General features: G+C 45.6%; 1 protein-coding gene across 1 annotated transcript; it reads right to left on the bottom strand.

The window, feature by feature from the left end:
* Positions 1–1735: 1735 nt before the first annotated feature.
* On the bottom strand, positions 1736–24691 carry DLAT (dihydrolipoamide S-acetyltransferase). Its single transcript, XM_066606980.1, has 14 exons — positions 24326–24691; positions 21609–21710; positions 19415–19539; positions 19038–19188; positions 17509–17635; positions 15741–15916; positions 14956–15109; positions 13183–13250; positions 12057–12155; positions 10224–10331; positions 8821–8939; positions 8581–8743; positions 4255–4391; positions 1736–2214 (listed from the first exon to the last, which is right to left on the bottom strand). The coding sequence occupies exons 1-14, from the start codon at positions 24539–24541 to the stop codon at positions 2085–2087; spliced, it is 1875 nt and encodes a 624-aa protein (XP_066463077.1). The 5' UTR covers positions 24542–24691; the 3' UTR covers positions 1736–2084.
* Between the last annotated feature and the right edge of the window lie 92 nt (positions 24692–24783).

Below are 24783 nucleotides of genomic sequence, written 5' to 3'. Positions count from 1 at the left end.
TGTACTGTTCATGTCTTATTTTTAAACCTCCACTGTACAGAGAAAACGCAAACCCTTAAATCTAATGTCTAGATCCCTTTTAGCAGCAATCACCTCCACCAAATGTTTGCTGTAGCTACCAATTCCATTTGAACAATGTTGGAGGAATTTTAGAACATTCCTCCCTGTAAATGTTTCAGTTCAGCAATATTTCTGGGATGTCTTGTGTGTACACCCCCTTTTCCTCTCAGCATCAAGATGGAGTTAAACTGAGTCATGGTGCTGTTAGGGGCCATGACATGGAACCATGTGAGGTATTTTTATATATTCCTCCTCCCCTCCTGTAATTCCGCTGCGTAACCCTCTGAAGATTGCGCTGGCACTGTAAAGCAGACTTTGCTCTGTGTGCACGCTTTCCTCTACAAGTCAATGGAAGAGCGTGTGCATGCCCTTCAATAATAAACGCAGAGATACAAGTGATTCCAAAGGGTCCCCTTACTATTCTTTTCAAATGTACATGTCTTCTCTTATAGTCACTTCCACGTTTCGCTCAAAATATGGACACAACCTCAATGGTTATAGACACTTTTTTTTTGAAAGAGGTGGGTCTTTTTTTTAAATTTGTTTTAAAACATGCATTTATTCTTGGCTGCCAATCATTTTTGCAGTAGGGTTGCATTAAATTTTACGCTGTTTGTCTTCTATGTATTACAGCATATGCAAACTGCAAAATGCAGTTAACTAGCCAATTCGTCAAGGAGCGCATCTGACAGCACAGACGCCAGTCACACTCCTGTCAGGGACCAAAAATCAGCAGGGCTGGCTGTATACCTCTGCAGTTGCAACTGCACTGACTTTTGCTATTTTTTTTTAATATACTCTCCTCCCTTTCCCTATATGTCTGTCAACTTGTCAGGGGGGGTGGTCCCCACTGCTCATTCTAAACTAGTGACGTTGGACTTCATGGATAGTCCGAACAGTATAAGGCTGCCTCATTCAGCTGTTTTCTCCTGCTGAGGTGATCAGAAAACCAGTGGTAGGTTTCTGATCTCAGCCAGAAAGTGCTGAGAAGTGCTTAAAGGGGTTGTCCCGCGGCAGCAAGTGGGTCTATACACTTCTGTATGGCCATAATAATGCACTTTGTAATATACATTGTGCATTAATTATGAGCCATACAGAAGTTATAAAAAGTTTTTTACTTACCTGCTCCGTTGCTGGCGTCCTCGTTCCCATGGAGCCGACTAATTTTCGCCCTCCGATGGCCAAATTAGCCGCGCTTGCACAGTCCGGGTCTTCTGCAGTCTTCTATGGAGCCGCTCGTGCAGAATGCAGGCTCCGTGTAGCTCCGCCCCGTCACGTGCCAATTCCAGCCAATCAGGAGGCTGGAATCGGCAGTGGACCGCACAGAAGAGCTGCGGTCCACGGAGACAGAGGATCCCGGCGGCCATCTTCAGCGGTAAGTATTGAAGTCACCGGAGCGCGGGGATTAAGGTAAGCGCTCCGGTAAGCTTTCTTTACCTCCCTGCATCGGGGTTGTCTCGCGCCGACCGGGGGGGGGGGGGGGGGGGGGGGGTTTGAAAAAAAAAAAAAAACCCGTTTCGGCGCGGGACAACCCCTTTAAGAAGACCCCAACAGGTCTGGAATTGCTGATAAGGCAGGACACTTGTGCAGTGCTAGTGCCTCCCATGTATGTAGACAATGTTTCTGCAGGTACAGCAACTACTTCTAAAATCTTAAATGAATAAAGAATCCAATATCTCAGAACTGTCACAAGAGACATTTATTCGTCCAATGGCAAAATATGCAGCACTCCTGTATATATGCAGCAGGCCGCTCTGAAGACAGCTAGGATTTAAAACCATTTTAGGAAACATTGACCTCTGGAAGAAGACACTGAACATCGAGGACCTTTACACCGCACAGTTGTCAGGAGATCCAGCACTGGTGATCTGTACATGACGGGGAGAGAACTAGCTTTCTTGTCTCATTTGTTCGTTTAAATAAAAAAAAAGTTATGTACTTTTATTATGAGTGTTCAGCAATAGGAGTTATATAAATAGTCGTAGAGCAGAGGAGATAACCCACGGAAGAAGAGATCCACCGATCTATAGCAGCATGGTGGTCGGCTTCTCCAGGAACTTCTTGAATTCAGCCAACCACTGAGCACCAACTGCTCCGTCCACCACACGGTGATCACAGCTCAAGGTGACCGACATTATATTGGCCACATCAAACCTGCAAGAGAATCACAAATAAGAAATGGCCAAGAAGCTTGAAACACAAGCTGTAGTCTTCATCTTACTACATTCTGCAAAAAAGCATATGTCATTGATCAGCATGGAAAGCGGCCATCTAATGGAGCATAGACTAGTAACAAGGTCATATTTGCCAGTTCCATCTAACCTAGCTTCTATTACATCCAGCATATCTATAATGAAGCATTCCATAGATATGCACAAAGTTTGGTCCCGCACAAAACTCCAAATTAACCTGTCAGTTTTTTTTTTTGGAGTGTGGAAAAAAACTACACAAATATTGGGAGAGCAGACAAACTAAACTACTACTAAAGTGTAATCCTTTGCCATACCCATTACATAGGCATGTTATTTAGTGTCCCAATGGATGGTATCGGTGGGTTCAGAGAACTAAACTCTAATGTATATGGGGGCCTTAATAGACAGAAGTACAGGGTGATCATAATTAAAGTATCCCTAGTCAGAGAGGTCTAGAGAGATATCTACGGGGTGTAATTGAGCTAAACTTGGTAATACTATCCAGGACATATGGAAGTGATCCATGTGAAAACAAACCCCCAGTATTTTCAGCACTGTTGCCTGGGCCAGGTCTAGCAGCCTTAAAACCGCATGTGCACGGCTTGCCCCTTGAAGATTCTACACAGATCCTTCAACAACAGCTGTAGCAACATTTTCTGGTTGTTGATTAATTTTTTTCTTTTCACATGGATTGCTTCTGCATCTCCTTGATATGAGAATTATATCTTAGGAGTTAGGCAAGGGAGATTGTTCCTACATTTGGCATCCGCCTTATTAAGTTTGATCCATGATGAGTTTGGTTCCTTTGACGAACTCACATGGATTATAGATTGGTTATAGATATTCAACACAATCTAGGGATTTAATATGTATGAGATCAGGGTGTAATATTGGTGTCTTTCAGTTTTCTAGCTGACACCTCCAGATAAGGTTCAGGTGAACATCAGTTTCCTGATGAAGTCGCTGAAAGCGATAGAAACGCGTCAAACCTATAACTCTATCCATGAACCTATATCTGTGAAACAGTTACACCAAATCCATATGAGGGGTTAATACTATCATTCCCCACTAGTAAAGAAAAACCTTAACTAAAAATAAACATCTGGGTCTTGAAACATCCCGCTTCTGCAAATCTAGAAAGCATCTGGGAACATCTGGATAGTAGAAGAAACCATATCCTTGTCCTGTTCACTCACAGATGTATGGGATACGATGCTACTAATCGTCCTGGGTCCTACACTAATGACATTGGGGTTCGACGGTGATGCAGGCTTTTCCGACGGTTGGCCTAAAATGGCCTGGACTGGAATTTCCATTTAATATCTTTTGAGAATATGACCATTTATTTTCCAGATTTGGTGTCTGCACCTCCAACCATTTTAAGGTAACAGTACACCATCTATACACCGGTTACATTGCAATTGAAGTGGTGGTGACACTGGTTCATGTATGTGTGGGTCATACTTTTGAGTTATTTTGAGAAGAAATTAATAAAAGTTATGTTTTAGCGATCTGCCCTGTGAAAACGCATATCCTGGATAGTATTACCAGCCGGTTTGGTGCAATCATGCCCAGAAGATGTCTCTCTACACATCTCTGAATAGGGATACCTAACTTATGATCACCCTGGATCTGGTCTATGTCCAGCCAAGCCTCCTAATCAATTTTTGACCATAGGCTTGGCAACAAATCCGAACCGAGTGATGGAAGACAGGTAGTTTAGGATGTGGGGGATTAATGCAATGACCATCTCTAGAACAGACTGATATTTAGACAGGTAACACTAAACTGAGTGATATGATGCAACCCATGTCCATCCCTCTATCACTATGATATCCTTTACAGAGACCAGTGACCATGGAGGAGAGGCCCTATAATCAGAAGCATAACATTTTAGCAAAACGAGGCAACAACTTTTTGCTAGAAGGGAATCCCTGATAGCCAGATATTATGGCCATACAATCCCAGACTGTATTTTATAGCCACGCAGCAATATCCTTACCCTTTTTCGTTATCTGCTGGTATTAATCTGTTCTCCGACCCGCCGACAGCAAGGATACACGCCTGAGGTGGGTTAATTATTGCGGAGAAGTTCTTGATTCCATACATGCCCAAGTTGGAGACCGTAAAAGTGCCACCCTGGAACAGAGCACATTGCAGATAATTAAATGGCTGACATCACTGCAGAATTTTATCATCAATTTCATGGATTTTACAGGATACAAAGCCAGCTACATTAACCCCTTAAGGACAAGGTGAAAAAAAACTGCAATTCTACCACTGTTCTTTAGCTTAATTTTTTTACTGTGTTCAAAATACAAAATAAATGACAACTTTTTTTCTATGGGTCGTTGCGATATCAGGTTTTTTAAAGACTTTACTACTTTTGCCCAATAATTTTTTTTTTCTTTTTCTTTTATTAAAACAGGATTTTTTTTTGTTATCATAAAATCCTCTTCTTGGATGTTCATTGGGGGACACAGTGAAGACCTTGAGTATAGCTCCTGCCTAAAGGAGGCAGGCACTAAACAAAGTGGACTACTAGCAGCTATACCCTTCGTATAAGTTTGTACACAAGCAGAAGGAGAGAAATTCCCCTGAAACAATGGTTGGCTGCTGTATCAATGAATGAACATCCAAGAAAAGGATTTTAGAGTAACAAATTCAGTTTTCTTGGCTGTGTCAATGGGGAACACAGCAAAGACTTTCAGACAGTTAAAAGCAAGTCTCTAGGGGATGGGCCAAAAAACTCTTATAATGTGATCAGAGTACTGGCACCTGCAGAATCCTGCGTCCAAGAGCAGCATCAGAAGATGCACAAGTATGCACATCGTAAAACTTTGTGAGTGCATTAAGCAAAGACCAGGTTGTGTCCTTACAAACCTGAAGAACAGACGTATTCTGGGACATCGACCAGGAGGTGCACACCATGCATGTTGAGCGAGCGTGTTGGTAAGCCTCCTGATGTGAACCAGTGGGTGGTTGTGGAATTAGAGGTCACCAGATTTCGACAAGGGCAGTCAGGGATCAGGAACAAGGAATCCAGACAGTGGAAGGATTCTATACAGGAGAGAGAACTTCAAGCTTGTGTGGCCAATTTTACGTAGGGTGTGAAGGCCCCAGACAGAATGAAGGCAGAATAATGTCCTCATGGAAGTGGAAGGACAAGCCCAGCTTGGAAAGAAAGGATGGGACAGGCCTGTCCCGATGAAGTACAAGAAAAGGAGATCTTCCTGATAACGCTAAGTTCAGAGACCTGGCAAAATTGAAGTGATGGCAGCCAGAAAGGGGACCTTCCAAGTTGGCAGATGGAGGGAAATGTCACACATTTGTTTGAAGGGAGACAATTGTAATGCAACCAAGACCAAATTGAGGTCCCTAGGTGCTGTCGGGAGACGGTAAGGAGAGCGCCACTCTTTGAAGAAAAGTACGCACCTGTGGATTTGGAAGCTAGGGGTGTTCGAAAAGGACTAATAGTTCAGAGACTTTAAGCAGCTGAGGTTCAAGCCCATATACATGCCTGATTGTAAGAAAGAAAGGATTCAGGCAACAGAAAAATGCATGGGTTGGAGACTATTGTGCTTGCATCAGGAGGACTTCCACACCCTATGGTTGATGCACGAGGAAGGTTTCCCGGCCCTGAGCATAGTCCATACAACGGGGTCTGTGAACCCCAGCACTTTCAAAATTGCAGATTAAACAGCCACGCTGTCAAATGTAGCGTACGCAAATGCAGGTGAAGAACGTAACCTTGTCGTAGTAGATTCTGTTCGAGTGGCCAAGGCATTCCAAGTTGGCAGATGGAGGGAAATGTTACACATTGGCTCGAAGGTAGACAATTGTAATGCAACCAAGATCAAATTGAGGTCCCAAGGTGCTGTCAGGAGATGGTAAGGAGAGGCAGGATGTGCCAATCTTTGAAGAAAAGTACGCACCTGTGGATTTGGAAGTCAGGGGTGTTTGAAAAGAGAATGACAGATCAACTAGCCAGTAGGAGTAGAGAATGACAGATCAACTGAAGGATCAAGAGCCAATCCAGAGACTCGTGTGATCCGTTTCAGTTGACTAGAATGGCTCATAGTAAGCGAGTGTAGAATTGAACGTATGGCACTGCCTCAAAGACAGCTACCGTCAGCCGCAGCACTTGCATGTCTTGGTGGATGGAAAGTGGAGTCTGTGACTGCAGAAGGTGGAGGTGCTGTTGGAGAAGCACAAGCTGGTCTCTTGTAAGTTGTAACTTTGCCTGAACCGCGTGAAAGAATAGACTGAGAAAAATGAGCTGACGTGATGGGGCCAGGTTGGACTTCTGGTGGATCAATCTTGAGGCTCTCCTCATTGGCCCCGAGTGAAGGAGCCTTGATCAGCATGTCATCCAGATGAGGGATTGCTACGATTCCCCTGGAATGAAGAAGCGCAACAAAAGCTGATAAGACCTTTGTGAACACTTCGAGAACTGTTGCTAGGCCAAACGGCATCGTGACAAACTGTAAATGATCCGACTGAACTGTAAACTGAGGAAAACCATGGCGATATGGGCAAATCAGATTGTGGAGATAGGAGTCTTTGAGGTCTAGCGATGATAGGCATTCACCTAATCCATAGAAGCCATCACTACTCTGATGGATTCTGATGTGCTTTGACATCAGCAAGGGCGTGATGCTTGTGGCTAGGGCTGACCTAGTTTGAAAATTGGGCATTTATTTTGCAATACTTAGGTGACTGGCGGGACTTCGAGAGCCATTTGCTGGGGCATTGAAAGGAACGAAAAGTAGGCCTCTTCTTCTTGGCAATGTACTGACAAATAAACATATATTGAAAAAGACAATAATTTCTTCCGCCTATCGTCTAGGTGGCTGCCAAAGAGGTGTATTCCAGTAAAGGGGAGACTGTTTAAGAGACTTTTTGGAGATGAAGTCTGCGGACCAACACTTCAGGCACAAGGTTCAATGAATTGTTACAGAAAGCACCGAGAAACTAGCTAGTAGCCCGGAAGCATACAGGCGGGCTTCAGAGGAACTTTCCTGCATGGGAGAATTGAAGAGCAAGCTCAGCTAACGCCTCTTGGGGGGCAGAATAGGATGCCTCGGCCTAGTCATTTCGCCCATTCGGATGTGGCGACGAGCTGGTGATAGACCGTCCCGGTAACCTCAAAAATGGACTTGAGAAAATGTGTGTAATTTCATAAAAGTGCATAAAAATACATGCAAAAGTGCATCGAAGAAAACGCACTTACCTGGTGCTCGGCGGGAAGTCCCTATAGGGGTTAAACCCACCAGCAATTATGTGTCCCAGATTACTAATCACACTTTCCAAGGATAGGGGTAGCAGGAAATCAATGTCCCAATAGCTAAATGGTTTAGTTTATCATATTTATGGGTAAACTAAAGTTTTCCTCTGCCTTCGCCTCCACCCACAGCATCCAACCATGCAAGTTGTTTTTATGGCGTATATACTGTGGCAGAAATGACATAACTTTATTTTGTGGGTCAGTGCGATTCTGTCAATACCAGGCTGCCATGGCAACCGAACAACACTTCGCAATCTCATTACCGGTGGGCCCACTGAACAACGATCAGAGAATTTACATTCCGCTATCAGAATTGACAGCGGCATTTAAAGAGTTAACAGTAGCGATCAGTGTTCACAACTGGCACCTGCTGTATATGGAGCTAGATCGGCTCCCGATCCATACAGACCCCGCATCTATTAAAGGGGTTGTCCCGCGCCGAAACGGGGTTTTTTTTTTTTTTTCAATAGCCCCCCCGTTCGGCGCGAGACAAACCCGATGCAGGGGTTAAAAAAGAAAAACGGATAGTGCTTACCTGAATCCCCGCGCTCCGGTGACTTCTTACTTACCTGGTGAAGATGGCCGCCGGGATCTTCACCCTCGGTGGACCGCAGGTCTTCTGTGCGGTCCATTGCCGATTCCAGCCTCCTGATTGGCTGGAATCGGCACGTGCCGGGGCGGAGCTACGAGGAGCCGCGCTCCGGCACGAGCGGCCCCATTCAGAAAAGAAGAAGACCGGACTGTGCAAGCGCGTCTAATCCGGCGATTAGACGCTGAAAATTAGACGGCACCATGGAGACGAGGACGCTAGCAACGGAACAGGTAAGTGAATAACTTCTGTATGGCTCATAATTAATGCACAATGTACATTACAAAGTGCATTAATATGGCCATACAGAAGTGTATACCCCCACTTTGTTTCGCGGGACAACCCCTTTAAGTCTCTTTCAGACACTATTGATAAAATCCAGTACTTCTCCATGCAAAATACCCCTCACTGCTGCCCATAATCAGATATTTAGGATACCGCAGAGAACATACCTGAAATTCATGGGGCTTCAGTTTGCCGTCTCGCGCTCGTGTAGCCAAGGACGCCACATCTTTGCTGATTGATGCAAGGCCCTTTATGTGTGCATTGAAGACTATAGGTGTAATGAGCCCGGCAGGCGTGCTGACAGCCACACTGACATCCACCACGTGGTTTCTAGAGAGACGGATAATTAGGGATTAGACAGACAAAACTATTCTGACCCGTTTAATCTTTGGCCTTCTCATACTCACTGCCTAATGACTGTATCCATCCAGGAGGAGTTCGCCTCAGGCACTTTCAGACATGATAAAGCCGATGCCTTAATAATGAAATCATTGACCGAGAGCTTGATATTTTCAGACTTTGTAACCTGCAAACAAGAATATTTTCTCAGCCGTCACCGGTTAATCACGGACTACCGTAATGTACAACCTTAATGTAAGGATTTGCCCCGCAGTCCTATTAGTGTATGACATTCACACTGACCTCCCTTCATACCAATGTACTGCAGTCTGAGGCTCCCCACTGCTTGCCCCACTGCAGCAATGTCTGGGACATACGAGGATGCTGCGTTGTCCACTACCATTAGTAGACTATGATGTGTTAAAGCACGAAGAACTGGAACTTGTATAGGATGGAACTTCCTATAATTTTAAAGGTTGCAGAAGATGGAGTCATACTGTCAATGTTACAGCCCTGTGGACTATGGGAGACTAGATAACAAATACTGGCTCATTCATTGTTGTGTGGGCAGCGGGTCCACATTATAGGACTGCTAGATCAGAGACAGCCAGGTACAATGTCCGTCGAAGGGAGCGAGAGAACACAAGGTGTAAGATTTGCTTTGATACATTTTTAATAAAATCTTATAAAGTGTCAATATATCACTGGACTAGACTATCGCTTTATAGTCTGTAGGGCCTGACCTTGGGCCTTCACCGATCCAGAGGATGAAGGGGCTGCAGCATTGGTGTACGGTTGTGTCCCTCCTGGCCACCCACTGTGCAGAGGTACAGCTTCAATCGAGTGAACGAGGCCAGCAACACCAGCGCTGCAGACCCCTCATTAATTTACAAGACCAGTGAGGAACCCAGTTATTGAATCCCACAGATCACAAAGTGATGGCATATGGTAGTGATATGCAATCATTTATAAACTGGGGGGAAAAGAAAAAAAAAAAAAAAAAAATCGCTTTACTTAAGAAATTGTCTCCTAAAGACAACCTGTGTCCATACACCTTATTAAAAGCATAGGATTTCAGAAGCTGGTCCCCTTGTACGTGACCCTCTATGAACCAGAATGCTCGCAGCTATTCATTTGAATGTCCGCCATATAATACTACATCTCGCTGCATAGAGAAATGTCTGGTCAGAAGTCTCCGGCAGCCCTGGCTGGTCATCATAAGATTCATTTAATCACATTTTAAAGGGGTTGCACCAAGTGTTAAAATTATCCCTTATATACAGATTAGGGGATAAATATCTGATTGGTGGGGGTGTGGAGGGGGAGGGTCTAACCCCAGGGGTCCCGGGTTTCCTGTGTGAATGGAGCTGTAGTCAACCTGTAGAACTAGAGATACAGAGTACAGTTCCACTGGAGATCATGGAGAGGATGGGGGGTCACAAACTAAGCCAAGAAATGTAATTCGCCTTACCTCATTTAACTCTTTCCTTAAATTCAGTATTTCTCCCATGTTGATATCGATGGATAGATAGTAATGAGGTATCGTTTGTTTGGACTGCATGAGCCGCTGGGCAATCACCTGCGGGAGAAGATCAGCGAGGATGTTACAGAGAAGTCTGATACCTAATAGTCAATGCAATGTTTCACTGAAGCCACAGATGGCCCCATCATAAACCTCCCATCACTAGAGGTAAAGTGCGACCCACAATGGTGAACTCATCTACTACATAAAGGGGAAGACATTTTGAAACAGTAATAGAATTGAAGGTATAAAACTATCTTGAAATCCACTGTAAATCACATCTCCACCCAAATAACAAAACTCAGACTAAACATACATATAAGATAAATATCAGCAGAAATGGATAGTTTTAATAGCCTCCCATCTCGCGATTTCTCCCGGACTCTGTCCCAGAGTTATGGCGGCAGTGACCGTGCATGTGCAAAGCTGCTCCATTCACTTCAATGGGATTGTCTGAGATAGCCGACAGCTTGAACTCAGCCATCTTCCACAGCCCTACTAAAGTGAATGGAGCATCAGTGTTAAAACCTCAGGATGGGCAAGGGTTATATCTCAGGATCAGTGGGGGTTCCAGCAGTTGGACCTCCACTCATCAGCCTGGTATCTCTTATCTTATGGATAACCTGCTGAGATGGGAATAACCCCTTTAACTGTCCACCTTTAACAAGGGCACCCGTCAGCTGGAACTTGCTGTATAACCTGCAGGCAGGATGTTATAGAGCAGGAGGAGCTGAGCAGACTGATATATAGTTTCACGGGCAAAGATTTGTGTATATCTGTGCTCATGACAGCTATGACTCTACATATAGGGCAGGCTATTAGTGATAGAACTGCCCAATGGACCGTTCAGGAGTATTCCCATCTCAAACATTCATGGCGGATCCATGGAAACATTTTTAGGGCCACTCCAGTGATATGTTTTATTCATTCATGATGTAGCCATTCCCCCGTACATATAAGTGGGCTAGTGTTACCTTGGTTAGTTGTTTCTGTCTGAATCTCCTCGCCTTTTTCTCCTCAGATGGTCATGTGATGTCAAGTCTGACCAGCTCAGATCTACTTGGGTTATGTATTCATTTTCTAGTCAATTTCTGAGTCTGTGTGATGCATTTACATGGATCTACCACTGAAACTATGTTGAAGGGGAGATAGGCACTCCTATCACAGTTACTAATGATCACACAGGTATAATAGAGGAGATCACAGATTGTGCGCCTGACTGTATAATTATGATCTGTAGCCTATTTAGGTGAATATAAAAAAGGTAAGATAATTAAATTGTCCCACATGCGGGTAGAATGGTATAACCCTGGCTAATGCTGGGCTCATTGCATCATTGGATAGATGTGAAAGTAAAAAAAAAAAATCTAACTTTCAAAACAGTGGCTGAAGGGAGGCTGCACCGCATGGGAGAACCAGGAATTTTATAAATCCAGTCATCTCTCCTCTATAACAACCCGAATGCAGCTGGGAGTCTCCCGTTCTGGAGATAGGTGTGAGTCCCCCCTCTTGGACCCGCACCCATCAGACATTTATGTTATATACTCTGGATAGGCCATACATGTCTAAGATGGGAATATCTCTTTATGCATGGACAAGAAGCAGCAACCAAAGACAGTCGTGTTATGAAGTAGAAGGTGTAATTATATAAGGTCAGGTATAATACAAAGTCTAAAGCTCCCCACTCACACTCGTCATAGTGAACAGCGGTGGGAATGTAGCCCCATCACTTCAACAGGTCAGAAGGAAAGAGAATACAAATGCACATCACACAGATCTTACCTTCCTGATATTACTAATGGGGATATCTGTGAAAACTCCAGTAGGAACAGCGGCCACAGCAGGAGATGGAACTGCCGCAGTTGGGGCGGCCGCTGGAGCCTAACAGTGTAAAAACAAATCACATAGTCAGTACTGAGCGGTAACAGAACGCATCTGGATACAATGTACTCAGCCCTTCAGAAGATAGTTTAGTCCAAATTTTACATGGAATCTGTCACCTCTCCTGAGGTAAATAGTTGCAATCCTCAGGAAATAATTCTGGATCATCTAATCTCAAAACTCCATGCCATTTCTTAAGTTATTCCTCCTGGAAATGTATGATGGGTGGGCGTTCCCACACAGTCGGACACTGGAAGAACTGATTGGACAATGCCAGTGCGCCCATTTACACTGAAAGATAATCGCTCAAATGACAGTTCGAGTGACAGTTTTGAGCGATCATCTTTGCCTTAACTCTAAGTAGTTAATTAGCTACTTAAGAGTTAGTGGAGCAGGATACCGCCGCGTTGGCTTCAAGAAGAAAGCAGCTGTTTTTTGTATATGCAAACAGCTGCATTGTTCTGGGAGCTTTCAGCTGGTGTCCCGCTGAGAACTGCCAGCGGGATACCAGCTGAAAGAATACTATCAGCACCGCCCGCTGAGAAAAATCAGCTAGAAATCAGTGATTAATGAATAGTGCACAATGGCAGCGCGTTTACACTCAAAGATAATCGTTGTGTCTAAATGGGCCTTAACACCTTACTCTAAATTTATTTAGAAATTTCTAGGAGGAATAACAGAGGAACTGCACAACATAGAGATATAAGAAAAGGTAATGCAGAATGGTTACTGCATGCTTAATACAAGTATTTGCAAAAATAGATATGTCAGGCGAGCAGGCAGATCCTGTCTCAGCGCACACGCTGTATTATATGCGCTACACTTGGGTGGATATGGAGTAGAGATAACCAGACATCAGTCCATGTATATACTGTATATTGTAAGGTTGGTTTAGCTATAGACACTGAGTCTACCTGTAATTACCCCAGTGACTTGTCATGCAGAGACTAACGACATTTACATGACTTGAACTATTATTCTGCATGAGACCAAGTACAAGAGGGTGAAATAACCGAGCAATACTTACAGGAACGGCTTTGGGAGGAACAAAGGACTCAACATCCTTCTTGATAATTCTGCCATCCGGCCCAGTACCTGGAATAGGACCAGAAAACCAAAATCTAAATCCTAAGTCCCAGTAGATACAGCACAAGTGATGTCAGAGCAGGAAAAGACAGAACTCAGTGAGCTGAAAACAACATTTTATATGAAATATAGGATTTCACCATTTTCTGCACCCCTGATGCTGCAATATACTGGGTTAGGCCTCGGTCACACGGGCGTTTTTTGCTGCGATTTGCGGATCGCATGACGGATGCTCATCCGCAAATCGCGTGACCGGGGCCGGAAAAAAAAAAAAAAAACGCCCTAAAAATCTGCTCCTAGCCGCGTTTCATTAGAAACGGGCCGGAGCAGTGCAGCACTGTCCACCGCATTGAATTCAATGGAGCCGGCAAAACAGCCGTCTCCATTGAAAGCAATGGGCTGCGGGCGATCTCAGGATGAATTTTCGGGAAGGGCTTAAAAATATAAGCTCTTCCCTGAAAATCATCCAAAACTGTAAAAAGTTAAAAAAATATATATACTCACCTTGTCCCGGCAGACAGCTGAAAGCTGCCCCTGATTGGTCCCTGCGCTGAGCCAATCAGAGGCAGCACTCACTCACCCATTCATGAATTCATGAATGGGTGAGTGAGAGCTGCCTCTGATTGGCGAGGGCTGTGACCAATCAGAGGCAGCTCATTCAGCAGGTGGGGATTTTAAATCCCCGGCTGCTGAATACTACTCACAGCAGTTCAGGAGAACTACCGGCCGCGGCTGAACTCCGTCTGCTGGGACAAGGTGAGTATATATATTTTTTTACTTTTTACACAGTTTTGGATGATTTTCAGGGAAGGGCTTCTATTTTTAAGCCCTTTCCAAAAATTCATCCCGAGATCGCCCACAGCCCATTACTTTCAATGGAGCCGGATATATTGCCGGCTCCATTGAATTCAATGGGCAAACATCATTCTTCTCCGCCACAGCTGTTACAGCTGTGACAGAGGAGAATGATTTGTCTACTATATGTTCTCAATGGGGTCGGCGCTGCTGCCGCCGGCCCCAATGAGCGCATATAGAGAAGAACAGGAATCGCAGATCGCAGATAGGTGCGATCTGCGATTTCTGTTCTATAATTAATCGGACGAGCGCATAAAAAGTGCTCATGTGTCCGATACCATTGCAAAGCAATGGCTCTATAAAAAAAAAAATCGCCGGACGCATGCGCAAATCGCGCGAGAAAACGCCCGTCTGACCAAGGCCTTACTCAGAAAAAAGGAGCAGATTTGGGGATTTAATTACAAAAACATACTATAGACAGGGGCGCAATCCACACATCACTGAAAAGAGGAAGGTTAAAAGGTTTTAGGACATTCCAGTAAATTGCATTTTGTTCCCTTCACAGTTATATGAAAATGGTGACACCACAGGAGAAATTACTTAGTGCACTTGAGTTTGCGAAGTGTGACGTGAAAAAAACAGCAACTTTGAACCTTCCTCTTTTCAGTGATGTGCGGATTGTGTCCTTGTCTTTTGTAGATTGTTTAAAATTAAATCCTAAAATTTCCTCTATTTTGAATAATCCTGTATTTTACTCGGTCTCATAACTCCTGAAGAGGAGAGAAGACCCACCATGACAGAAGGAACTACTACCGCACCCTGTCTAGAGACCGTGGGAAGGTTTAGACTACATCAAGCACTGGAAGTGAAATACAATAAGGCTGTACAAGTAGCGGGGAGGCCGGTGTCCAGCACTTACCTCTCACTTGCTTTACATCGATTCCTTTTTCAGCTGCCAGCTTCTTAGCCAAAGGACTCGCAAACACTCTGCCCTTGGCTGCAGTAGGAGCAGGGGTGTGAGCGGCCATGGGTGCAGAAGGAGGAGGAGGTACGGCTGGAGCTGGTCCTGTAGCCTTCAGTAGAGAGAGAGATGAGTGAGGGGATGAGTGAGGGGATGACCGGGCACACACAACTGTGCACAGCATTAGTACGGCGACGTACTGATATGTAATGGATGGAAGCGCGTCGCATCTTTTATATTTTAACAATACGATGCCACAGGACATCACCAAAAAGACCTCCGTTTTTTACCCCAAGATGTCAAAAAGCACAATTCAGCTCTTTACTGGAAATGCCTGTTATTTACATGTAGCTGATTTGCTGCAGATTCTGTCGGAGATTTTGTTGCAAATCTGCACCGAATCAGCGATGTGCGAATACACCTTTAGGGTGCGTTCGAACATCGTGAATTTTGGTACGGATTTTGATGTAACTCTGCAGCATATTTCACCCTTTCAATTGCAGGGATGAGGTCTGCTGCAGATCAGCTTTAACATAAGCACCAAATCATGTGGATCTTGACATGGATTTTAATGCAGATTTTTCTGCTGTGGACAATCTGCTGAATGTGTGAATGCACCCCATTAATAATAATCTTAATTTGTATAGCGCCAATTTATTCCGCAGCGCTTAATTAATCCTATTGATTCATGTTTAGAAAAAAAGATAAAGAGTGTTTTTCTCCCTCCTCAGGCATGCACTTACTGGCGCAGGCTGGGGTTTAATATCCACTGTTTCAGCCGCTTCCTTGTAATCCGCGAAGCTACCAACATCTGACTCCTTCTCCACTATTATACAAAGAGGTGTCCCCAGAGGTACGTCCCGAGTGCCCTCAGATATCAGGATTTTAGCCAAATACCCTTCTTCTTGCACTTCAAAACCTTAGTGAGAGAATATATGTTATTAACCCTTCATCCAGACCTGTAATGTTGTACAAGTAATGTAATCAGTCACATTGATCCACAAACCACAGAAGCTTATAATCTTCCTTCTTTACCACAAAACACACAAACCAGAAAGGGACAATTACTTGGGATGGAAATGTACCCGTCAGTATGTTTTTGGATGGCAGCAATGCACTTAGAGGGAACCCACACAAGCCCACGGTTGATTGTGTAATAGTAAAACCCACTGCTATATTAATGTGGGCAGCAACAGCAATCACTATAGAGCGAGTGGGCGCCAGTTAGTGGTTGATCTCTCCATTGGGCTGTGATTTCGCAGTACAGTACATACCAGGGGCACCTTCCTTTATTCAGATGAGGCAGCCATATTCTGTGCTGAACTAAAACAAATAACCAAAAAGCTCATGAATTCACCGGCAACTTTCATACTCATTCTCAGGTTGCTTAAAGAGGGTTCTCAGATTTGGAAAACTCATTCTCATACAGTATTTCCTAATTGGGCAATTTTGAGTTAATACAGGGACAGGATCCTCATTTCTAGCTTCAAGTGGAGATGGGTTACAAAGAGCGCCTCTTGCTCTGGAGGACTTGTCCAGTCCTGTATTATACAGACAACCCATTGATGCGAGTAGACATTGTGTAAAGCTTCATTTCTCCTGTGGAGGTGCTGTAGGGAAACTCAACACTTACTACCTGGTTTCCGCACAGATTACAGCTGATTGCTGGGAATCCTGGGAGGACGACACTTTGTGAATAGCTTATTATAAAGTGAATCACCTAACAAGGAATTGTAGAAAAAAAAATGGGGGTGCGAAGCTGAATGGATGTAAATACACCTACATGATAAAAGTAGGGCTGTCAAAGACAAAAAAAAAAAAAAAGTGTGTATAGCTATGGCCAAGAGGGTATGGAGGTGCTGCTGAACCATACCACCGTCTTACTGGAAGCAGACATGATATGACAGGGAGCAAACAAAATGGAAAAAGCTGGTGGAATGGTGCAACCTTCCAAAAGATAAAGTGGAAGCGGCAAGTCTGCAAATTTATCACCAATTTCTCATTTATTATGCTAAAACCAGCAAATAAACAAGGTTCAAAAGGTACAGGACGGCTGAGGCAGAGAGCCAGGCTTGACGGTCAAAAAACGCCAAGAGCGCTTTATCCGAATGAAGGCAGTCGGGGTCCGGTCAGGCCTGCTGCTCCAGCTGACTGTACCCCAACTGCCTCCATTCTGGTGCGGTGCTCCTACATATTTTTGACAGCCAAGCCAGGCTCTCTGTCTCAGATGTCCTGTACCCCTTCAGTACCAAAGAAGAGGTCCAGTACCTTGAAATGCGTTTATTTGCTGGTTTTCACATAATAAACGAGAAGTTGGTCATGAATTTGCAGACATGACACTTCTACTTTGTTGGAAGGTTGCGCCATTCCACTGACTTTTGTTTATTTACTTCATGCACTTAGCAAGAAGGGATCTTTCAGAGAGGAGAACCCCTCTAAGCAGCAAACAGACTGCATAATCCCCCAGGAATTGTGGGCCATGAGTGGTGTGTATATTCTACTGGTAGATACCTATGGTTGCTTTGTCCGTTTCAATCTCTGCTAGAAGGTCCCCCTCGCTGAGTTTGTCTCCAACCTTCTTTTCCCACTTTTGTACTGTGCCCATGGTCATGGTTGGTGAAAGTGCAGGTAACATGATCTGTGTGGCAGAAAAAGAGAAGAATTAGCGTAACTGAATCACAAATCCACAAATCACATTAATATTAAAAAATAGTTTGACAGTTTTTCAATAAGCAGCCAATGACAGATGAAGGAAGTCATCACTAGAACGTCTGCTTATTTCGATATGGCCAGGCACTGCAAAACCCACAGCCATATATCAATAACTCGGATTACGGGTGACACATCTAACGTCACATCCATATGATACAGCAACATGGCGGCATAGTCGTTGGGCCCCCAGGTCTGCATGAATATATACCAAAGGCTCTCCTAGCAATCTTTGCATTTGCAGGGGAGCATTCAGAGCCAAACACGGTGGGGTTATGGTCACCAGATTACATCTAGATATGAAGGAAGTTTTAGGACCTTCAAACAATATGAAGAATATGGTTTTTGGGAGCATTTACTGGTGGCAAAAGTAGAGCAGCCATAATGATACGTCCTCATGTAGTGGGGAAACTGTAGAGAAAAACCTGTTCTTATGGGGTCATATCAGAGAGAATGTGAGCGATTTTATATAAGATTAAGCAGCTGCCCTAACAGTCTGACAATACCAGCATGTGCAGCATCTAAGGAAGGAGATCCGCACACATGCCTAGAACAAGCCTACTGGTTAATGCAAGGCATGGTGTCACTGCTTAAGAAGCAAACGGCTATAGGTTACCGTTACATGATGTTACACCTTCAGTAATACAGGAGGACCCTCTTGAACACTTAGAAGAGCCACTTCAGTGTTATATATAAGTGAGTTGGTGCTACCTTGGTTAGTTACTTAGTTAATCCTCAGAATATCATGTGATCACTGACCAGCTTTGGTCTACCTAGTGGTTATAGTCATTTTTTAGACAATTTCTCCTGTCACAGTTATTGATGATGATCACACAGCTCCTGTCACACAGTTATAATAGAGGAGATCATAGCTCAACCTCCTAACTGTATAATTATGGTCTGTAGCTTAATTTTTAGGTAACTATAGAAGGCAACGATAAACAAATGGTCCCGCAACAGGCAGAATGGTACAGCCTCAGCTAATGTGGTGTTGATGCATCATGGGATAGATGCGAAACTAGAAGTAAAAAATCTCACTCCTCAAGATGATGCCTGATCAACATCAGACAGGAAGTTGCACTGCATGGAAGTAGCTGCAATACACATAGGAGACCTTCAAAATGTTATGGGCAATCAGGTGAGGTGGGCAAAGATGAAAAAAATGTATTTTTGCTGGAGTGGCCCTTTAAAGATACACAGCATCCCAAACAGCTTGGGTTCTGCTTGGACAAACGATAACAGTGCCTGATGGACAACGGGTTCCGTTGGGATCCACAACATGATGGAATCTGCAACAGAGCCTCCGACACAGATGTGAATATACAGGTTACCTTCATGTGAGGGGGATAGGAGCTGCCGGGGGCTTGAACTGGTGTGGGGGCTGGCTGTGCAGCAGCTGGTGGAGGAGTTGCTGGAGCTGTAGAAGCAGCAGGCGCTGCAGACTCCAAGGTGTAGTTCTTGAAGGCATCAATGAGTTCTGGCCTGCAGAATGAGAAATAAACACGATTGCATTATTATAATGTCACCGTCTTCCTGGACGTCTGATCTGAAGGCATGGAGCTTTCCTTCCACCACACAGCAGTGAGAGGGAACCGAGTCTGAGAACATTACGGCTGTTAAAGCCGCAGCTGCTACAAACATATTAGGGGTAAGGGGTCACTGACCCTCTTCTCCAGGCCAGAATATAAGCACGCTGCCCCTCACTCACTTCTCTACTGTGATGCAGATTATGCAGCCGATAGGAACATCTCTCGTCCCTTCTGCCACCAGGATTTTTGCCAGGTAGCACTCCTCCAACATCTCAAATCCGACTGTGGCCTTGTCAGTCTCTACCTGCGAGAAAGATCAGAGCAGAATAATGTTACCGAGAAAACAGAGGACTACGGAGATTGCAGAATATGTAAATCACAGACAACTCCGTCCGGTTCATACAAGTCACACCATAATGGTTTTAGACATCCCATGCTTTGCATCCCCCTGTTATTCATTGTAACAAGACTTCTGGCATTGTATACTGTCCTAGGATATGGCACTGCCTGCTATACCTGCTTTGTCCTCTAGGGGCAGTTTTAAACTTTGGGCAGCAGTGCCAAACATGATATGGCTGAAGGTCACACTAACACTGTATTTTTCTGATTATAAGAAGAAGTTTTCAGCAAGGAAAAAGAAAAAATCTTACTAAAAAGTGCCCGCATCTTATATCCCAAAGTCAGGAGGGTCTGGCAGTGCCACACTTCCCTGACTGCTTCCTTAGCAATCTGGAAAGGCACTGATGAAGCGCTCTGTCAGAAATCTGTGACTGCACGCTTCTCTCTCCTGTTGACACTGGTCATTGTCCTGCAGGAAATTGGGACCTGTGTCCTGCATTTCTATAGGGACCTGTGACAGACCTCTCTCCCTTCTTGCAGGTCTTTCCGACTTCTGCATGCCAGGAAACACAAACAGGCAGCATATTAACCTTTTACTCCGCACTGCTACACGAGCCAACCTAATCAACCAATCACCGTGAAGGGGGCAACCCAAATAACCAATCACCGGGAATAAGGCAACGCAAATAACCAATCACCGGGAATGAGTAAATCCAAACAACCAATCAGGTTGGGAATGGTGTGGATTTGCGGAGTAATATAGATATACGCAAACAGCAGCACTAAAGAGCAGAAAGATCCTGATGTGAAGGACCTTTCTAACATCATGATCAGGTGACCAGTGCCTGGGGGGAGTTAGACTAGCACCATAAACCTAATTATGGGACTGTTCCTGGTGGTGACAGGGCCAGGAGGTGTGTGTTTTTTTATACTTATTCGCTGTATGGTACTTCCAGTGTCCCTCTCTGAAATCCGTGCGCACTCTGAAGATTTGTCCACTGTGTGCGCCCTCTCCCTCCCATATAAGTCTATGGGAGAGTGTACACACAGCAGTCCTAAAGGAGTCAAATCTGCAGACCGTGGACAGATTACATGAAGGGACGCCACAGGAAGCGGCAGCGAGTGAGTTAAAAAAAAAAAAAACACCGCCTAGCTCCCCGTTACAACTTTATAACTTTGTTTATGATGCCGTTCCGTGGTGACAGCGTCCCTTTAACAACTGCTAAACGTCTGCTGAAAGTTGTGTATGTGATTTGTTTGTGTAGTTGAGCGCTGTGTTATAGCAGAGCTGTGTGTGTCATGTAGGGAGTAAAAACATACTTAAAAATCATTTTAAAAAATGTCAGTATAGTAAAAAAGGATAAAGAAGGACGTTACATGGAAAGCAAAATGTAAGTTATTTGTGTGCGTCATTGCAGATTTTTTCAGTGGTCAAAAGATGAGGAACTCGCCAAATTTAAAGGGAACCTGTCACTAGTTTACTGCTGCCCAAACCATAGACATAACGGACCGGGGACAGGTATGAACATTGCAGGGGCTTTTCCATGCTGGTCTACCTCCGCCCCGAACGCCTGTCCCTCTAGATGTGGGTGGGGATAGACCAGTGCGGAGCCGCCACCGTGAAGAGCCACTTGGATCAGAGTTCAAGGTCAAAGTAAGTTTATTCTGAAATGCCAAAGCATTTCAGAATAGAACATACATGTCCAAATTTACATACGTGTTCCGGGTTCATTATGTCCATGGTTTGGGCAGCAATAACTTAGTGACAGGTTCCCTTTGATGACAGGGCTTTTGGCCATTACTCCCCTCACCCACCCTAGAATACCAAGAAAGGAGGCACTAACCTAGACCACCAAAGTTACTGATAGTGACCCCTCCAATTGCTTAGACCACCGGAGAAATTTTAATCAGTGGCAAATATTTTTTTCCTATTTTTCGTTGTCTTCACCTGGGGTGCGTCTTATAGTCTGAACAATACTGTAATACTTTAGCAGAGGCACATTGTCCCTTACTGACCAGTCAGACGGTTATTACCTCAGCAATGAGATCGCCTTCATTAATTTTATCGCCTTCTTTCTTTTCCCACCGGGCAATGGTCCCCATCTGCATTGTGGGAGAGAGCGCAGGCAAAGGCACCTAAAAGAGAGAGAGGGAAGACACATCACGGCTAAATATACCCCAACGTCATAGAAAACATAGGACTGTAGTATAAACTAGTAATAAGGTAGGATGCAAGCAGCGGCGCTTCGCGGGGACGGACGGGTCATTTGGAAAGTTGCAGCGCGTTCTGCTCAGAGACCTCGCCAAGGACGGGGGAAGAATGAGACGTGGCAGCAAAGATGGCGGTGAATGCCAAACATCAGTGGCCTGAGCAGACTATGAAAGCAGTGAGTGCAGAACAAGAAGACAGGAGGCTTTCTTGAAGTCTGCTCTGAAGTGAGCCAATCACAGACCCAGAGCGATTACTGGGAAAACAGGTCAGCGCTTCGTACCGACAACCCGTATAGCATTTATGTCTGAGGAGCGGACACTCCACGCTCACGTAGGTAGAGATAATTGATGAAAGCAATGCAGACTAAATGGCCTTAAGAGCAGTCTGGGACACGAAGGGAAACGTTATAAATGGTTTCTTCATTAACTTGGGTCAGGAACACTGTCTTTTCTCCTTAGGGAGAGAACCTAGACGGTGAGTGAGTGAGGAGACGTATAAGGCCATGCATGCTCCTCTGGGTAATATGCAAATAAGGTACATCTCTGGATGTCTGCTGGGAGAGGAAGACGAAAGATACGTACATCTGATGGATGCCATCTGTCACCAACGGGGGCCGATGTTGTTATTTTTTTACTGGATGGCACAAGATCATATTGATTCTGTATCTTATAGGGATCTTATAGGGATTATCCCACAGGATAGGGAATAACTTAATGACCGCTGAGCCCCCCCCATTGATCTTGAGAACCGGGGTCCTATTTCCCTCTTCCATCACTGCGGGGTCACTTCTCCCCTACTGTATGGAGCGATGGCCGATCATGCACGGACGCTGCTCCAGTCATGTGAGTGGGGCGGACTAAGCTTGCCGAGCGCTTGGACTCCGGCAGTCCCACTGACAGTGAATGGAGCGGCACCGCACATGCGCCAACATCACTCCATTCAATCTCCTCCTCACCGCGGGGAATGCAGTAAGCCTGCAGCGAGGAGGAGAGCGGAAACATCTAACTTGGGATCGGCGAGTCGTTTGCTTGAAAACGCCGTCAGTTTACACGCAGATAATCGTTTTAATTCTTCCGTTCTTCGCGCGATTGTTGGCCTTACCGACCGCTGCGGGACGGAATGATCGCTTTATACGGAACGACTTGTCGGCGACTGAACAATGATTGTTATGCCTGCATGAAACGAACAATTACCATTGGTCGCTCAATCGCCGGCCGCGATTCCCCCGAACGATTGGCGCTCAGTTTCTCACAATCCAACGATTTCTGGAACAATAATTGTTCCGTGTAAAAGGGTCTTTCAGGATCTGCTGCTGCCGAATCCCCCGGAGAATCCGGGCCAGCGCGGGGCAGAAAGGAGTAACGCGTATTAGATGTGCGCTGTGCGTCCGAGTGATAACAGGCAATCAATTACATTGCCTTACGCTCTTCCCATCTCAGTAGCATGTTGGAATTGCGCAATACGTGAGCGCAAAAACGCAGCATGTTCTAATTTGCCGCGTATATACGTGAGATAGCGCCCATTGTTCTCTATAGATTCGTATATATGTGCGCCCATACGCAATTACGTGAAGCAACGGCCGGGAAATATAAAAAAACACTGCTGCACGCGACGGCATGCGATCGGGCTCCTGCACACGGCCGACGCGGATTTCAGTTAACAATGGCAGCGGATGATGATGGATTCTACTTTTTTTTCATGCGGGCGCACAGCAGATCGCTGCGCGGAAAGACACGCAAACACAATCCAAACAGACGCCCTGCCAAGCCCCACCGCCGGGTCTCCAAGCAACCTGAGAAGTATCGCCCACACATCCGCAATGTGATTGCGGATCAAACCACCCATAGAGATCAATGGAGCCCGTCCGCGCCAAAATGGGGCATGCTGCCATTTCTTTTCCGCTCTGGAATCCGCAATTCAAATGCCCGTGTGCGCACGGAGCTGCGGACGCTCGTCCATGTCTGTGGGTGCCTGAGACCGCAGATCACGCCTGCTGGAAGCCGATACCGCAAATACTATCTGCCCGCGCGCAGGACCCTTATGCCATCATGCACAGTACAATTTCGACCGCCACACGCGACAGAACGCCAGGGCACCGCCAGCTGCACAGCGGTAAAACACTGCGTGACCCACAGCGGTTTACGCAGCATACATGACAGAAGAATCGCATCTGCCCTGCGGATTCCGGCCATTCTGCGGCGTAAGGACGCAGTTTATTTAAGTGCGCAAAAAATAAATAAATGGATCAGGGCCCGCTGTTTAGATGTGCAGATCTGTGGGTTTCCTGTATATCTGTGCAGGTCCGCTGGCTACAGGGACATATTTTGGCGCTTAAGACATGCGCAAATCAATGGGGGCGCGGCGCGATACGCTGCACTAATCCGCCAGTGTGAGCGCGGCGTCAGGCAGCTGGGGACCCTACAGCATCAGGTACATATGGCCGTCACCATGACAACAGCGCACAGCCCCACTAGCAGGGGGTATATAACTTCTGTACATCCAGCCGCTGCCCGCTGTGCCCCCCTGCCAGCCTCCTCACCTTCTGATGGGCAGGTAAGCTGTACCACCTCCGCCCGACCTCTTGCAGTCCTGGCACCCGGGCAGCAGACACCCTGGCAGGACCCCCCAGCAGGGCTCGGAGCCGGCTGCCAGTCCCCATGTGGTACCGCCGGAGCCGCCCCGCTTGGCCCCCGCTGCCCCGGGCCGGTAGGGCGGAGCGGAGAGGGCCGCGGAGCCTTAGGCACAGGCGGAGCATGGCTGAACTCTCAGGGCCTCGGTCCTCTCCTTCTTCAATGACCTCCCCGGCGATACGGGAACACTCACGGCAAATGCTTTAACCTCAACCGCCCTCTAGAGGTCGCGCTGCTACCATTCCACCCACAGGACGCCATCTTGGAACACCCACGGGAAGGAAAAAGATTCGAGCAGTTTCACGGAAAATGTTTTTTTTTCAGGAGTGACGTCTAGTTAGTGATCAAAATAACGAAACCGGCTGGG

The sequence above is a fragment of the Eleutherodactylus coqui genome, chromosome 6, assembly GCF_035609145.1.
Source record: "Eleutherodactylus coqui strain aEleCoq1 chromosome 6, aEleCoq1.hap1, whole genome shotgun sequence".
Taxonomy (NCBI): Eukaryota; Metazoa; Chordata; class Amphibia; order Anura; family Eleutherodactylidae; genus Eleutherodactylus; species Eleutherodactylus coqui.
The sequence above is the reverse complement of the archived record's forward strand: the minus strand, read 5'-3'. Positions and strand labels throughout refer to the sequence as shown.

Excerpts from the sequence above, each read along its gene's own strand:
- DLAT (XM_066606980.1), bottom strand. The coding sequence starts at position 24,541 with ATGCTCCGCCTGTGCCTAAGGCTCCGCGGCCCTCTCCGCTCCGCCCTA. Across the intron at positions 19,189-19,414 it reads ATCTGCATCACAGTAGAGAA|GCCAGAACTCATTGATGCCT; the intron begins GTGAGTGAGGGG and ends CTCATTCTGCAG. Across the intron at positions 13,251-14,955 it reads CGATGTAAAGCAAGTGAGAG|GTACTGGGCCGGATGGCAGA; the intron begins GTAAGTGCTGGA and ends GTCCTATTCCAG.